General features: G+C 32.9%; 1 protein-coding gene across 1 annotated transcript in view; it reads left to right on the top strand.

Moving 5' to 3' along the window:
* Positions 1-18836, top strand: part of LOC150098142 (snRNA-activating protein complex subunit 3-like) — a 131353-nt gene that overhangs the window by 57718 nt on the left and 54799 nt on the right. The window contains exons 5-6 of the mRNA XM_090406543.1: positions 4271-4405; positions 12840-12922. Coding sequence (XP_090262669.1) covers positions 4271-4405; positions 12840-12922 — 218 coding nt within the window. The remainder of the gene's footprint in view (positions 1-4270; positions 4406-12839; positions 12923-18836) is intronic.

Below are 18836 nucleotides of genomic sequence, written 5' to 3'. Positions count from 1 at the left end.
GATGCAATTACTAGATTGAGCACTCTTGAACCCCTAGTACAGTGTTTCTCAAAGAGTGGTAAGCATACCCTGGGGGTACGTGAAAGGTCTTCAGGGAGTACATGGCAATTTTCAGCTATGCATCATTAACGCATGGAATCATTATTAAGAAAAAAAGAATTAATTTAAATGTGTATATTTCTTAATAAATTATATATATATATATATATATATATATATATATATATATATATATTGAGGAGGGGGAGAATATATATATATATGTATTAAATTATATTATGTATGAATTCTCCTACTCAAATTGCGAGTTACTATCGCCCCGATGTTCATGTCAAGGCGATAGTAGCTCGCTTCCTGTGGTAAATAATACACCCTCCGCAACAGCTACTATACTGCAGATGCATGAAAAACAGTTTTATTATGTCCCTGAATAAGGTACAGATACATTTGCAGGCTGTGTAATATATTTCTCAACAAATAGTGCAATTAGAGACAACTGGGTTAAAAACGGCACTAATTAATGAATCACATGTCCCGTCGCACAGAAACTGCTGTATAGACTCAACAGAACCATATGCTGCACTGGCAACATATAGTTTTGTTTGACACCGCCCCATCGTGAACATGTTAAAACTAACAAATATATAGTGAATGTGTTTCAGATATGGAATTCGGTTGAAGAGAATTAGCATTTCAACTTAATTGTTGAAACGAGAACCAACTCAATTGTCAGCTTGCTTTTGTCTTTGGATTGTGCAATCTTTTGTTAATACAACACCAATCACATGCACATCTTCATTGCTGCTCTGTCTCTAGTGGCCTACAATTGCTGTCTGTTTCGTGCTCTGCTTTCACTTCTCATTAGTCATTTGTGAAGGATTGTTCATTATATATCTCAAGTCTTGTAAATTACTGGTAATTTTTGCTTGAAATAATGAGAAAGAAGATGATGCTATTTGGGTAGATAACTTTGATGACACACAAAGAAATCACTCCCAAGGCCAGAAGTAGTGATGGCAAATAGGAGCTTCTTGGTAAGTCATACCTATTTTCAGTTTTTTTCTGAAAACTTTAGTTTCCAAAAATCCCTGCATATATCTTGCATCACAATTATTTTGCTTTCATTTTGGGAAAAAAATTGCAAATGTGAGTTTTATTCGAGTAAATGCAGTAATTTTTTTAGCATTCAAATGCATAAGTATGGATCATTGGTTAAAGACTGAAGTTATAAAACACACAAAAAAGAGCAATATAGCAGATACAAGTAGCTGTAAGCAACAAGAAACCATTGATATTGTATCCCTCTCATTGATGATAAATTACTTAAATTAAGCAAAAATGTATAGTATCTTTATAAATTTTGTTCTATTAATAATAAGTCATATTTTTTTGTTTACACATCTAAATTCAAATAACATAGACATTTACAATGAAATATACTTTTTATTTATTATTATTTTGATAAGGGAGTACTTTGTAATAATGAAAATTTAGGAAGGGGTACACGGATATCTGAAGTTTGAGAACTGTCGTTCAACCTTTTTTACAACGCGAGCTACTTTTCTATAAAAAGCTATTCGGTGATCTACTCTCTTATATAGATCACGTTCCCCCAACCTGATATCTGATTACACAAATAAACAACTAAAAAAAATACACAACTAAAAACTTTCTTTATTTGTGTATTTAAAAATTTATTTATCACTTTTAATTATTTTAATACAACAAAAAATAATAATAATATAATGGAATAAAATATTTATTTCTCTACTTTGGAAAACCAAAGTTAAAAAAAACAACAGATTAATTACAAACTTACAAGTTATAGAAAATGCTGGTTGATTAAAAAAAAAAAAAAAAAAAGTTTATGTGAAATTTGGCATTGTTTGGACCTCGCAATATTTTCATAGTCAAGTTGATATGAAGAAGTGGCCAATCGCAGACAATCATCCAAATGATCATTTGTAATTTGGTTTGTTAATTGATTTTTTATGATGGTCATATTTGAAAAAGCAGATTCTGACAAGTATGTCGATCCGAAGCACGGCAGATTTTTTCACGCAATATCAGTTAATATTGGGAATTTTTCATGTGCATACTTCCAAATGACTTCATTGTTTATTGATTTTAAATGTAAACTATTCTGAATGTTTATTATCTCAAGTTCTACTTCAGCTTGGTTTATATCAAACAGCCCACTAATTTTATTTGAAATTTCTGTGATGTTCAAGTTTTCTTGAAATGGATTATTGATAAAAGATACAATCATTTCAGTTTTATTAAAATCTTTAAATCTTGAATTTATTTCTTCCTCAACTAATGCTATTTCACGAATAAATTCTTTTAAAAATCATAGCGAAGCATTTCTTGATTTTGTTCAAAAAATTTTAATAAATGTGGGAGATGTCTAAATTTGCGGTCATTTATATTTTTCTTTAATATAAGTAAGTATTGTTGGAAAGTTTTTATTGAACTTAACATGTCAATTAACTTTTTATCTCTACCTTGTAACTCTAAATTTAAATTGCTTAATTTCATACAGAAATCTACTAAAAATGATAAGTGTAACAACCATCTGTTATCATTCAATTGTGGAGAAATATCTCCTTTTTTATCAATAAAATTTTTTATATCGTTAATTAATACAAGAAATCTTTCTAAAAATTGACTTCTGCTGAGCCGGCGAACATTATTGTACAACAGAAGTTCCCTATCTTCATCTGCCTGTCATTTAAATAACCGCCATTGCAGGGCTTTTCTTTGAACAGAACTTACAATTTTAAATGTAATATCCAAAACATCTTTTGTGTTTAATCTTTTACTACACAGTACTTGTTGGTGAATAATACATTAAAAAATCTGGATATTTGTTATCATTTTTACATAATGAAATGAAGCCTGATTTATTACTTTTCATTGCAGGAGCACCATCAGTAGTAATAGACACAAGTTTAAAAAGCGGAAGTTTGTGTTGTTTCACAAATTCATCAAATGGCGAAAAAATGGCTTCTCCCCTAGTCCTTCCCAATAATGGTATAATTTTCAGAAGTTCTTCTTTACTTGAATAATCTTGAAATACCATGCGATTAAATGCAACACACTGTTGAATGTCTGACATTAACCTGGCCTGGAAACTTTTCTCTGGCAATTGGAACTCTTCCTTTCAGCAATTTGAAACCTTGTCTATGGCCTAGAAGTAGTCTCTCTCTAGCAATGTCTCGAACCGAGAAACTCCTTTCTGGAAGTGGGAAACTCCTCTCTCAAGCAACGTGGATCTGGGTAGTCTCTCTGATGGTGACTCTGGACCGGGCAGCCTCCTCTCTGACAACAATTCTGGAACCGGGACCCCTTCTGCTTTGCTTCAGTCCCTTTTTATTAGGCCTCCTCTGAGACCTCGCATGAAGTTTGGCAATCCCCAAAGAATTGGAGTCTTTCATCTTAAATTTCAAGTTCGGCATGCCTTTTGTTCTCCTCCACTTTCTTTTGATTGTAAGTTGCCGGCCATCGGAAAGTTGTTTGAACTCTTTCTGACTGACTTCAGAGATGTTTACACTTGGAGCCTGCAAGCCTTTCTCATATATACAAGTTTCAATAATAATCTTTCTAATGCTGCTATGTACAGCTTCGGCAACAAAAACATTGCCTTTGTTTTTAACACTCTAACACATTCTTATTAAAGCAGTATATACAGTTAGCTTCAAAAGAGTTATTTACAAAAACATCTAATACAAACTATACCAAGACAAACAAAGTTTATTTTTTTACAATATTCACATGGGACTTAGCCTAAGTAAAAAATTGATGTAATGTGCTTTGGAATATTTAATATTTAAGCTATAATCGAGTTTTTACACTTTGCTTATAATTGTATTCACTCAGCTTGCTGTTTGACTTCCACTAATCCAAATGAATTCATTTACCCGGACTTATAAGAAAATTACTGATTTGACAATTTTAACGAAAAATAAATAAACAATAGCAATACACTTAAAGCGAATTAAAAATAATACAAAATAATGATAAATAAAATATTATGTTTTCAGTTTTAATTAAATTTATAAGTAAGGAGGAATACACAAGAGATCAACCAAAAATTGCTCTGTAATCGACCGGTCAATCGCGATCGATGGGTTGAACACCTCCTGGTCTATACTATTGAATTAAAGCTTGCTTTAGTGTTTGTACTAGCTATAAGTGTTAGTATTTTATTTATTTATTATTTTTCTTTACTTTATTTGTGTTGTTTATTTATTTTTTGATTTTCATTCAGATTGATCAAGAGTTGGGCTTACTTGGTTCTCAATATTTGACTGAATTAAGAGATTGTGTCACCTGTGTCTCAGATATTGCTGTGATAGGAGACTTCAGTGATAATCCTGATCGACCTCAGTCAGAAAGATGTCAAGTATGCAGACTTTTCTTTTAAATTGTTCTGTTTATTTATTTATGTTAATCTTACTTACGAAAGATTCAGGTTTGAAAATGTATAACACACTAGTCTTGTAGAGTGATCAGGGATAAAATAAACTAACAAGCCTACTGACAGACCACACATTCAAGGATAGAAAAATCAGAACTCCATGGTGAACACAGGAAGTTAAAGAGGCAGTGAAGGAAAAGAAGAAAGGATATCAAAAGTTTCTGGCAAATAAGTCTGCTTGTGCTCTTAGAGAATACAGAGACAAATGTAAGAAATCTAAACACTGTGTAAAACTAGCTAAACAAAAGTCATTGGAGGACTTTGTCAAGAACATAGAAAATAAATATCAAGAAGGTGGTAAGATATTCTGGAGGTTGTTGAAGAAGCTCAAAAATGGAGGAAAGAGTATTGTAAGAGTACTTTAGAGATGATAAAGGTGACATGAAACTGGGAGAAAAGGATATCCTTGAAGTATGGAGTAATTACTTCGAAAAATTGCTCAATGAAACAAGCAGTGATAACACAGTGGTAAACAAACACTCAACAGGCATACAGTCAGGAATACATATCCATACTTGAAGTAGAAAAAGCCATCAAAGGCTTGAAATGTGGAAAAGCAGCAGGAGTAGATGATATTCGACCAGAAATGCTGAAGTATGGTGGTATAAAAGTCTTACAGTGGCTGTACTGCATGGTTCAGAAAGCCTGAACAGAGGGACGAATTCCTGATGATTGGAGTAGAACTCTCATAGTACCCATATATAAAAAGGGAAATAAAACTGTATGTGAGAATTACAGATGTATTTCTCTACTGAGTGTTCCTAGTAAGATTTATGTAAGTATACTTGAGAAACGGTTGAGAAGAATTGTGGAAGAAAAGCTTGGTGAAGAACAAGCTGGATTCAGGCCAAACAGAGACTGTCAGGATCAGATTTCACTTTACGACAAATAGTTGAGAAAGCATGGGAATATAACGAAGATCTGTATTTCAGTTTTGTCGATCTGGAAAAGGCATATGACAAGGTGCTAAGAGAGAAGCTATTCAATATGCTACAGTTATATGGTGTCAATGGGGCATTGTATCAAGCAATACTTAGTCTTTATATGAGTTGTAAGTCAGCGGTTAGAATTGAAGGAAGTACAGGAAGATGGTTTAATGTTAAATCTGGTGTGAGACAAGGATGTTCATTATCTCCTCTGTTATTCATTATCTGTATGGATCACATTATGAAGGAAAGTGATATTAAACATGATATCAAAATTGGAGATGTGAATGCCAGCTCTTTCTTTATGCGGATGATGTTATACTTCTAAATAAATCCACTACAAGTCTGCAAGATTCCTTGACTAAATTGAATAACTGTTGTAATAGATATGCTATGAAGGTCAGCAATAAAAAGACAAAGACAATGAAAATAGGCAGAATCATTGAAAATATCAGCTGCTTTTTGAACAGAGAACCTGTGGAACAAGTAAAACATTTCAGCTACTTAGGCACGATTTTTAGTGAAGATGGTAAATTAAATATGGAAATAGAGAACAGAATCAACAAAGCTGGTATGGTAGGAAGTCAATTAAATATATTTATATGAAATAAGAGAGAAATTAGTCAGAACACTAAATTAGCTGTATACAAGACAGTATTCAAACCAGTTTTAACTTATGGATCTGAGAGCTGGGTCAGAAGTAAAACACTTGACCAAAGACTAGAGACCGCAGATATGAGAGTCCTGAGAAAGATTAGAGGTGTGAACAGGTGGCATCAATGGCAATATCATATTAAAAATGAGGATATTAGGAAAGAACTTGACATTGTCAGCATCCAGGAATGCGTTAGAGCTAATCTCAGGTGGTATGGTCACTTAAACAGAATGGGCGAAGAAAGATTAGCAAAACAAGTGTTCTCTGCCAGGTTGGCATGAAAACGACCCAGAGGAAGACCAAGATATAGGTGGATTGATACTGTATAAAGTTCCTCAGATGATAGAAATATAGGATCTGATAATTTTGGAGTTTTGACAAGCAACAGACTAATTTGGAGGAAAATTGTAGATAGGAAGTTAGTAATAATGTAAATTTTTCATGTAGTACTATCATAACCTGTACACCCCTTGAGGGTACATGGCAGGAATTTGATGAGGATGAGTTTCATTTCTTATAAAAAAACAACAACAACTTAGAACTTCATTTGGAGCATAAGCACAAATGTCTTGTGTTATTAAAATGAATCATTGCATTTTTAAGCAATTAGATTTCATTTTACTTTTACTTTTTGTTACTTTGGCATTCACATATACCATTTGTTTCATTTGATTGTATTACTCTCATTAATTCCTTAAATTCTTTCTTGGAAAGACTGGAAGATCTTTTGACATCTGTCTTGGAGATCATAAGATATGCATCTACTGCCACAATTATGGATTGTAGCATGTACAAATACAGATTTGTAATTAGCAGTTACTCTTAAAAAACCAACTAAACCCAAACCTAAGCAAATATGGTTACATGAAAACTCTCCCAAATATAATTCTTAGACTTCTTTGACAACTATTGTTTCCTACTTGTGTCTGGAGAGGATGCCCTTCCTAGAAATTCAGGCTTGAAGCCAAATTATTTCTACTTTGTTAAGCATTTCTTTTGTATATTTAGTTTTTATTAATATTGTATCCTGATGATATCTCTTTGACAGACAACATTTGAGTCATTAAACTGGTAGCATGCTTTTAATCAGCATTTTAAGGCTAACTAAACACTTGATAATAATTCATGGTGTAATTATAACATTTTATCTAGGTATTTAAATCAGGTAGTCTTCTACAAGTAATGTAGATATACTGGCCTACATTAAGGTTTAAAATTAAATTTCATTAAAAAAAAAAAAAAAGTTCTCTACTCTGCTACGGAAACAGATCACTGCCATTCACCTCACTACAAACAAAGCTGTTCTATGTTCTTAATCTAGAGCTTTTAGTGCATTCTTCCAGACGGTTTGGTGAATTTGTTGCCAAAAAATAATTTTTAAAAATAAGGAATAAACATATTAAGAAATGCAACACTTTCCTTTATCTGTGAAAAGGTAAAAAAAAATGTTCATTTTGAGAAGAGATAAGGGCAATGCCACTATAGTCCTTAATACTAGTGAATATAAAAATGAATGCCTTACTTAGAGATAGATAACTCTACATTATAGCTTCATTAACTTCCAGAAAAAAAAAAAAAAAGGCACAAAACGATTACTTAAAAAAATGAACATCCTTGCTTTTCAAATTCATTGAAGAACTTAAGCCTTTTAAGTTCCTCTCTCCTTTGCTCCAGATATATGGATTACCAAAAATCTATAAACCAAATAATCATTTTCAACCCCTATGTAGGTGCAATCAATTTCCTCCTTCCTTCAAATCAGCCAAACAGTTAGCATGGTCTGTTATAACTAATTAATAATGGAATCACTTACGTTAATTTAAATCTTTTTATTTGTAGAATTTTTGGCTATGTTTCATAGCCATTTTCGATACAGGAAAACAATCGCAAAAAAAGTGAACATCAGTTCACTTGAAAATGCATGATATTATATGCACTATCAGCTGCAGAAGAATAGCTCCATCTGTATTACCAGATGTTAAAAAATAATTACAATGAAATAAATTAGTTAATAAAATATTTTTAAATATAAACAATTAATTACAATTTATGCATTGATTGAATAGTGAGAAAAGGGAATAAAGCTGAATGTGAGAATTGCAGAGGAATTTCTCTACTAAGTGTTGTAGGTAATATTTATGCAAGCATACATGAAAAGCAGTTGAGAAAGATTGTGGAAGAGAAACTTGAAGAAGAATAACAAGCTAGGTTCAGACCAAATAGAGGTTGTGAAGATTAGATTTTCACTTTAAGACAAATAGTTGAGAAATTGTGGGAATATGACATCTGTACTGAAGTTTCATAGATCTGGAAAAGGCATATGATAAGGTGCCCAGAGAAAAGCTTTTCAAAACACTACAATTGTATGAATAGAACATTATACAGACAATATATAGACAATACATAGTCTATATTTAAATTGTCAGTCAGCAGTTAGAATTGAAAAATACAGGAAGATGGTTAGATGTAAAATCAAGGGTAGGACAAGGATACACATTATCTCCACTTTTATTCATCATCTATATGGATCACATTATAAAAGAAAGTGATATTACACCTGATATAAGAATTGGAGATGTCAAACTAAGCTCTTTGTTTTACGCAATTGTTATACGCCTAAACCCATCTAGTGCAAGTCTCCAGGATTCTCTAACTAATTTGAAAAATGCATGTAACAAATTTGGCATGAAAATCAGTAATAACAAGACCAAAACTATGAAAATAGGCAGGAACATGGAAAACTTCAACTGCCTACTGAATGGAGATCCTATAGAACAAGTAAAATATTTCAGCTATTTAGGCACAGTTTTTAGTGTAGATGTCAGGTTATAAACAACAGAATACAGGATAGCAGAATACAAGACAGTGTTCAAACCAGTTTTAAATTATGCATCTGAGAGTTGGGTTAGAAATAAAGCATTTGATCAACGACTAGAGACCACAGATATGAGGGTTCTGAGAAAAATTAGTCGAATGAACCAATGGCATTAACGGCAGAATCATATTAAAAATGAAGATATTAGAAAGGAACTTGACACTATTACTATTCTAGAATGTGTAAGCATAGCTAATCTATGGTGGTATGGCTACTTAAATAAAATGGGTGAGAAAAGTTTAGCAAAACAGGTATTTAATAGCAAGATGGCAGGAAAGAGACCCAGAGGAAGACCAAGGTTTAGGTAACGTGATTCAATCAGAACTATCTTATAACGAAATGTTAAATATGACCATATTGGAGTGCTTACAAGTAATAGACCAATTTGAAGGGAAATTGTTGATAGGAGATTAATAATAATGTAAACTTAGTCATGGAGTGTTATCATAGTAACCTGAATATCCCTTTCGGGGGTACATATCAGGAAATTGATGATAATGAATAGTGAGTATTAGTAACTCTGTCCATACCTTTTCTTACATTAAAAAAAAAAATGTACCAATTTCAAGTCTAATCTAATACAAAATTTAATTTTGAATAATTTTGATAGTATGGTCAGTTTGTTTTGAATCACATCTTATCACTATTAAAAAGTGCTCCCCTCCCCCAGTATCACAGATCTCCATAATTTGACATCCATGACGGTTACTTCAGTTTGAAGAACAAAATAGACAGCCAGGTAGACAGTACTGCTGTGGGTGCTCTCTCTCTCTCTCTCTCTCTTTTCACCTTACCCTTGCTCTCTTAACATACCCATGCCACTTTTAAACCTTAAGATACACTGATTATGTGTTTTCTGTTTAACCACATTGTCCAAACACATTTGACACATTTCTCCTCCACCTTAACAGTCGGTAAGTATCCCTAGAAACAGTTTACTGTAGACTTCAAAAAAAAGTCTTGCTTTTCTAGATACCATATATGTTGGCATATAAGACTACTCTCAAATACTACAGAAAACTCCTTGAAATCATGGATCGTCTTTTACGGAGAGTATAAAAAGGGAAGCTTAATTTCTTGCATGAACATTTAGGTAGTTACAATACATTGTTATATAAGAAAATAGGCAGTGTTTATAAACAAATCAGATTAATTTTTTGTTACATAAATTTAATTAAAAATATAAATAAATGTAAGTCTTAAAAAACAAATAATAATTATTAACCTCAATTTTCATGTTAATTTTCTTCATCTGTTGAAAATAGTTCTTCAGATTCATTGTTTAAATGATCATCATATGGACCCCCAGTTTGCATCTGGTGAATTGATTTTGTTTTCATCGTCATCAGTGTCCCACGACAGATCATCTTCCATACCATCCATAAGATTAGAGATACCACACTTTTTAAATTATTTTACTACAGTCTCTACTTTTACTTTATTCCATGCTTTCATCACAAAATTGTACAACACATCAAGTGATGCAGCGTGCATAGATCCACCATTTGTAAATTATTTTTCACCAGTGAACATCCACTTATTCCACTCTTCTCGCACGTGATCTTTAAATGGTTTGTTCAAGCAGATGTCTAGTGGTTGCAACATAGAAGTTAAACCACCTGGTATAACAGCAATTTTCTAGTTGGGACCATCGGATGATCCCCATTCTCATCGCACTTTTTTTTTTTTTTGGCAATTTTTTTTAAAATAACTTCTTTCTTCCTCCATTCTCTTACCATCTTTTCAGTTATGTCAAACTTTCTTGGAGCAGCACAGTTATTAGTTTGCTTTGTTCATTTCAATTACTCTTATTTTAAATCAAGCTTCATACTTTCTTCATTTTGTTGCTGGTTCCATGATTTTAAATGATAATAATTTTAATAATCCTAAAATTTAAAAAAAAATGCAAAATTAATAATTAATTAAAATTGGGGCTAATCACTTCTCATTAGGGTAATTTGCATAAATACTAAATCTATGCTATGCAAAAAAATAACAGATATGCATAGATATAAAAATAACAGATATAACAGCAATACCTAACGTTGCATTAATACAAGAAATCAGAAATTGGGGCGTTGTCTTATACAACTGACATAAGCTTAACCTAAAATTTAGGCCTCATCTTATATGCCGGTCGTCCTATATGCCAACATATATGGTACATCAGGAAATCCCTAATCCAAATGCAATCTTTTTTTCAGTGTAGAAAATATATTTGTACACATTTACTTGACACACCTTTGCCAGTCTTAAACCTTAAGATATACTGATGACTTATCTTCTTTTTAACTACATTGCCCACATCACTTTCCCTTCCCAAAAGTATGGTATTACTGTCTGCTCGGTTAGCCTGGCTGTGCGCTTCGCGACCATATGCCTGGGTAAAGGAGTGTCCTGGGTTCGATTCCTGTCGACAACGTGAGAAGCTTAAGGATCTTCCTCAGACATAACCAAGTTAGCCGGTCTTGGGTGTGGACAGCAGGATTTTCCCCCCAGTTTATCTGGGGTTTTTCATCCTCCAAGCAGGCAAACTGGCCCCGTGAACACACGGATGCAGTCAGGAATGCTTAAGACAATCCCTCCAGCCATAGAAGGGATTGTCTTACTAAAACCCTAGCTATGAGAGCTATCATTTTCTTTCTAACCAGACATTATTATGGGTGAACTTAACCATATCTACCATGCCTTCTTATCTGTTGGCCACAATTTAGCATAAGTAATAACATAATCTTCCCTCCATTCTAAAACCCTCTCAGCATGCAGATTTCAGTAGTAGGTTAGAGTAATTGTTTTATTCTCTATAATCTCCGCACTGCTTTCAACCCCTATATTAAACTGGCTACTCCTATTCACTTCCCAAATGACTAACTCCTCCCTTTTTCATTTTCAGGTGTAAAGGTCCATGCACCTGCAGATTGATTTGTTATGAGTATACTGGAAGATCATAAATGCAACCACCATCACACTTAACAGTCAGGTCTAGCAGACCATGCCATGGACACTGCCCACAGAGTAAACTGGAAACCTACTATGCCTCATCACATCAAGTACAAACATTGTGATTTAACATCATCGACATGCTGTGGGTGGGATGGGTAGGCATGTTTGCTTATGAACATGGGTAGGCATGATCTTGCTTATGAACATGAGCATGTTCATAAGCAAGATTATCTTGCTTATGAACATGCTCCTTTTATAGCATTATGAGATATTATGAGTAACACATCTCTTTAAAATACAGTGGGAACTATTTATGTCCTTTAGTAGAAATACCTGGGTTCAAACTCCATCTTGGATACAATGGATATTATAAGTGGCTTCAACAGAAATTGAGTTAACTTGTCTGATATGAGATGGCAGGGTTTTTCTTCTTGCAATGACTGAAGTTCGTGAAGAAAGAGACTAGATGATTTGCAGACTTGGGGGGGTCTTTTGATGAGCCCCCCCTTAAAAAAACATCCCCACTTCCTTTCCTTTCATTTCCATTCAATCTTATCCCATTTCTTAACCCTTTTCATTAACAGTAAGCCAGCAACATCTTTTGTAACAAGTTTTTTATGTATTAACAGGGATTGTAGCCACAGGTGAATGACTTTTTATATGTATAAGTCTAAGTGCTATGTAGTTTTTACTTTTTTTTAAAAAATTACTATAAGTTTAATAATTAATACCAATAAATTATAATACGTAACAGTAAATATAAGTATTCAAAATATTCTTTTATGACACTGAATTAAAAGTACAGTTGAAATATTGGTATTAAAATTTCACTGAAACTAAGTTGTGAAATTGTATATTTTCAAAAAACTTCAGTTAGTTTTGATTTGATGTGGTTTACAACATAATTCTCTTCATGCATATACTATATATCACTCTTTTTACACTGACCAACTTTTACAGGATTTGTTTAAATCAGGATTTTTCTACATTAATGGTACCTTTTATAATGACATGAGAGACCCCAATAATATTGACTATAGCGAGTAAGTTCATACTACTTCTGATTTTTTTTTATATTGAATTTTGAAATTTGTTATGGGTATTTTCACTTGATCATGAACAAAATAAAAAAGTTTTAATTGTAGGCTAATAAATATTTCATTGTTTTAGCTTACATAATTTGCTACCTGAATTCCACAATATCAAATGATTATAAACCTTGGGTAGGGAAGGGTTAGCTTTATTATTATTTATAATATGCATTACTTAGGCTTTATTAACTCCTAATTCACAGCTTGATGCACACTCACTTAACCTGATATATAACTCTGTGACCTTTTTTTAAAAAAAATAACAAAATGGTATGAAACAGTAAAATGTATTTATGGAATTCTGATGGAGACAGTCATTTAAAAAAAATATATATATATATACACACACACACTTAACTCACTCAGTAAGACTACTTAAAAGCCCATCTAAACTATCTCATCAATACTTTCTAAAGTGTATCACTGATAGCCAAGTTTAGTGAAGTTTCTGCCATAGCAAAGACCAGTCTATTAAATGATTACAATTAACTACTGAAAGTTCTGATGGATGCCTCATGCAACATAATGTTATTCTAATGAAAATCCACATCAGCAAACTACCACTGTAATAAACTATTCTTGTTTACTGTCAGATAATTCAAGGATCAGTTAACAGAAGGTAATTACTATACAAGGAATTGGTGACACACTAGCTCATTCAAGAGTTAGTTAATTAAAAGTTTGGTTATTTGAAAGTTGTATAATTCAGAGATCACTGTATATAAACAGTACCGTAAACTCAGTTTTTCATCCCAGAAAACATGCAAACCAGCTAGAAGAATATCTGCATTAACTGACATTTTCTCATAGCTTTATTTGTTTTAGCTACAATTCAGAGTAAATCAAGATGATTTACATGGCTAACACTAGCCACACCTCTATACAGAAAACAGTTGATAATTATCATCCCACCCCCAGATTGCATTCTGATATTAAAAGGATCTGCATACCCTACCTTAAAAGAACTTCTGAACAAATAGCAAGGACCCTTGGCAGATATGATTTGTATACCACATTCAAACCAGCTTAGAAGTCGTCATCGTTCTTACCACTTATCAAAGATATATCCCCACCTATATACTTTCCTGGTGTTTATCACATACCCTGTTTTTGTCATCTTTGTGCAGACTGGCCATTCTACTATGATTAGAATTCAAGAACATCAGGATTATATAAGATTTCTGGAATCAGAAGGTTCAGGCATTGCTTTTCATGCCATTAACACTAGACACAGAGTTCACTGGCACCGAACTAAGATGCTATGCTACAGTAGGTTCAAATTTGATTGTCTATTTCTTGAAATGTGTGAAGACCTGCATCACTGTAATAACCTTAATCAGACAGATTACATGCCTCTTTCTAAGTTTTGCAAAGTGATTGCTATTAATTGTTTGAAAAAAGAAGTGTTTTTATACAACTATACTTACATCTCTGGAACTCTAATAGTGTTTCCTCCTAGTTGTACAGCTGTGACCAAGACACTTGGAAGTATATGCATGTTGTATTCATAATTTAAATGTTGTAGCGAATTCTTCTGCCTTCTCCCCGAATGAAGCTCATGATATATTGAGAAAAATATATGATAGTGATAAAGTCTATTTAGTTTTTTTCTCTTACATGTGTGAAGCCATTATTTAAATATTATACCATGTCTAACACGCATGTGTCTATTAAATGTCTAGTGCTCTTAGATTAACCCTTTCTGACCTGAATTTTTTTTTCCAAGTGAAAAAAATTTTTCTTTCTATTTATTTTGTCTTTAGGTCTAAAATAGCATGAGTATCAAGTATTTTGATGAAAATTATCATTTTTCAGAAAATGAAAATGTATTTTTTTCAATGATTCATGGAAATTTCATTTTCAATGAATCATTGACAATGAAATGATTCATTTTCAATGATTCATTTCAGAATTGGAAGCATTTGCCATGTAATATGGGCTATGAAGGCCAAGAAAGTTAGTGATTCCAATTGGAATCACTAGGGCAGAAAGGGTTAATGGTCTCCCAGATCTTTTGCAAATTAATGCAGCCGTATGTGGTGAGGTTAGGGGAGGGCTTTATAATGATGCTGATTCTAAGAATAGACTCTCAGACCTAGTAACTACTGTGCAGTGTATTTGTCTTATTCCATTTAATTCTGTGTGAAGGAATGTGCAGAACAGTTTCTGCCACTCCTGATTTGTCATATAGATTAGTAATGTACTTTTTATGTTCTGCAAAGCAGACCTTAACAGATGTATCTGTCTGTTCAGAGTAGGCTACATAGGCATAAGGAACTTTATACACCTCCAAAATGGGCTTCAGATGATGAAGTTGATCCTTAAAATGAATGAAGGTTTTAAGCCTTTCTTATGCACTTTTCTTTTTAATATGATATTCAATTTTATCCTGCTCAAAACTAAATGGCAATCACTTCTTATTTCAAATACTCTGTGTACTTTAATGTCCTGAACGAGCCTGTTATTTATCAGTACGATCAACAAAATTATTTATTTTCCTCTAGTATTGTTTATACCATGATGCATTGTTATGAATAGCAACCATCACCTAAGCCAATGTTCATTAGAACTGGATCAATAATTCTTTGACCTTCTAGTAAATCCATTAAATATGTACAGCAACTAATCTAAGAGCACTAGACATTTAATAGACACATACGTGTTAGACATAGTATAATATTTAAATAATGGCTTCACACATGTAAGAGAAAAAAACTAAATAGAATTTATCGCTATGATATATTTTTCTCGATATATCATGAGCTTCATTCAGGGAGAAAGCAGAAGAATTTGCTACAACATTTAAATTATGAACACAACATGCATATACTTCCAAGTGTCTTGGTCACAGCTGTACGACTAGGAGGAAACACTATTAGAGTTCCAGAGATGTAAGTATAGTTATATATAAAAACACTTTTTTTTTTCAAACAATTAATAGCAATCACTTCACAAAACTTAGAGAGAGGCATGTAATCTGTCTGATTAAGGTTATTACAGTGATGCAGGTCTTCACACATTTCAGAAATAGACAATCAAATTCGAACCTACTGTAGCATAGCATCTTAATTCAGTGCCAGTGAACTCTGTGTCTAGTGTCAGTGGCATGAGAAGCAAGGCCTGATGTTCTTGAATTCTAATCATAGTAGAATGGCCAGTCTGTACAAAGATGACAAAAACAGGGTATTTGATAAACACCAGGAAAGTATATAGGTGGAGATATATTTTTGATAAGTGATAAGAACAATGACAGCTTCTAAACTGGTTTGAATATGGTATACAAATTATATCTGCGAAGGGTCCTTGTCCATAGAATAGTTTCTTCTCCTAGTTCATTCTTTCTTACTTCTCTCTGGAATAGTCTTCCCATGTTATGTTTTCAGAGATTAAAATGCAATGTGCACAGCTTTTCAAACTAAAAATGAATAAGTTCCTTCTTGGCCTGCCTCTTGTTCATAGATATGATTATCATTTAAAACAAAATAAACAAACAAACAAATCAGAAGTACAAATCAATACATGAAATAGAAATAAAGTCATCAGAAACCAGAAATGTGCAAAGGCAGCTGGAGTAGAATACATTTGATCAAAAATTCTTAAAATGAAGGTGTGACAGTTTTATAGTGGTGGCACTGCATAATTCAGATAGTTGTTGTTGATGGCAATATCTTCATGTTTGTTCAGGATACAGGAGTATATAGAAGATTTGAAATTGTAAGTAATCATCACTTAGTTTTAATTAGGAAAAAAAAAAAAGAATATCACATTGAAAAAGAATAATATGTAGGGAAGTTTTAAAAAGAATTAAAATTGTACAGCATTTACAGGTGAACTGTAAACTCAACTGTACAAATTTTATTCAAGAAAAAATGGAAGAGTTCAAAAGGAAGATCCAAACCTTGGAGTCTTAGTGGCAGAATCTGAAGAAAATATTGTGATTTAGCTAGGAAGGCATGTAGTGAAACTGCATGCAATGATAGAAAAATAATAACATCATAGTTGAACACAAGAAGTTAAGGGAGCATGCTGAAAGTTCCTAGCAAGTAAGTCACCAGCTGTTTTAAATAAAGAGAATGCCAAGAATAATGCAAGAAAGCTAAGCTGTGTGTATAAAGCTGAATGAAAGTTATGTGAAGACTTTGGTAAGAATACAGAAGATAAATATCAGGAAGGTGGCAAACTGTTCTGGAGGCCATTGAAAAGCTTAGAAATGGAGGAAGGAATACTCTAAAAGGAATCAGAGATGATAAAGGTGACATGAAAACTATCTGAAGATAAAGATGTTATAGATGCCTGGAGTAATTATTTTGAGAGATTACTAAATGAAACAAGAAGTGATGGGAACAGTGAGTGGTAGAAAATATTCTAGAGCAGGACTGTCCAAAACACTGCCCGCAGGCCGCATGTGGCCTGTGGTGCAATTTTGTGCAGCCCGCCTGTTGGTTTTGATTTTCACAAGTGAAAAAATAAAATAACAATTTGAATCGAATGCATATTATATATTTTAATTCTATCACTAATCGATAATCTCGATGTTGGAAATTTTATTTGGTGTTTTTGCATCACTATATACCCACATGTTTTTCAAATACGTGTCAAAGAAGTGTTTTGTTCCAATGTGCATGCTCCAGGTGCTCACGGGGAATGTGAATGTGCAACTAGTGTTGTTCATTTGTTCAGCTATCGAGGTTGTGTCTCTGCTACTCGCCAAATTATTAAATATGCATTATGATGCAGCCCTCAGATAATTTTTTTTTTTAATGCGGCCCTCGGATTACCTAAGGTTGGACAGCCCTGTTCTAGAGGAATGCAGCCAGGAGTATTACATATCAATAGATGAGGAAGAAAAGCTGTCATAAACATTAGATGTGGAAAGGCAGCTGGAGTAAATGATATTCGACTAGAAATGCTCAAATATGGGGGTATAAAACTTTAACAGTAGATATGCTGCATAAATCAAAGAAAGGCCTGGAGAGGATCAAATTTCAGAGGATTGGAGTAAAGCTGTCATAACATCCATCTGTATCTCTAAAAGGAGAAAGGATAAAATGTGAGAATTAGAGGAATTTCCCTACTGAGTGTTCCAGGCAAGATTCATACAACCAAACTTGAGAAAAGGCTAAGAAAAATTGTGGAGCAAAGACTTGGAGAGCAAGCTGGGTTCAAGCCAAATGGTGTTATCAGGATCCGATTTTCACTTTACAACAAATAGTTTAGAATCATGAGAATATAAGGATCTGTATCAAAGTTTTGTAAATCTGAAAAAGGCATATTACAAGGTGAAAAAATAATAATAAAATAAAAAACATTACAGTTATACAGGGTAAGTGGAATATTTAAGTTTTAAGTCAGCAGTTTGAATTGAAGGAGGTACAGGAAGATGATTTAATGTAAAATCAGGTGCTAGACAGTGGTGCACACTATCTTCACTGTTATTCGTCATCTGTATGGATTGCATAATGAAAGAAAGTGGCATTAAACCTGATTTTCAGAATCAGATATCAAACTTAGCTCTATGTTTTATTCTAATGATGTACTCCTAAAAAAAAAAAATTTAGTGAAAGTCTCCAGTATTCTTTAATTAAATGAATAACAGCTTTAAGAAGTTTGGTATGAAAAATCAGCAATATAAAGACCAAAACTATGAAAACAGGTAGGTACATAAAAAATTTCAGCTGCTTTCTCAGTAGGGAACCTATTATATAGGTACAATTTTGATTGAAGTTAGTGAAATATGATGAATTGATAACAGAATAAGCAAAACTGGTGAATAAATTTATTTGCAGTAAGAGCGAAATTAGCTAAACAAAAATGAACATTGTACAGGACAGCTTTCAAACCCTTTAAGCTTATGGATGTGAGAGTT

Source organism: Typopeltis vanoorti, chromosome 16 (genome assembly GCF_054136105.1).
Source record: "Typopeltis vanoorti isolate ZY-2024b chromosome 16, IOZ_Tvanoo_1.0, whole genome shotgun sequence".
NCBI classification, from domain to species: domain Eukaryota; kingdom Metazoa; phylum Arthropoda; class Arachnida; order Uropygi; family Thelyphonidae; genus Typopeltis; species Typopeltis vanoorti.
This window is presented reverse-complemented; position numbering and strand designations above follow the sequence as displayed.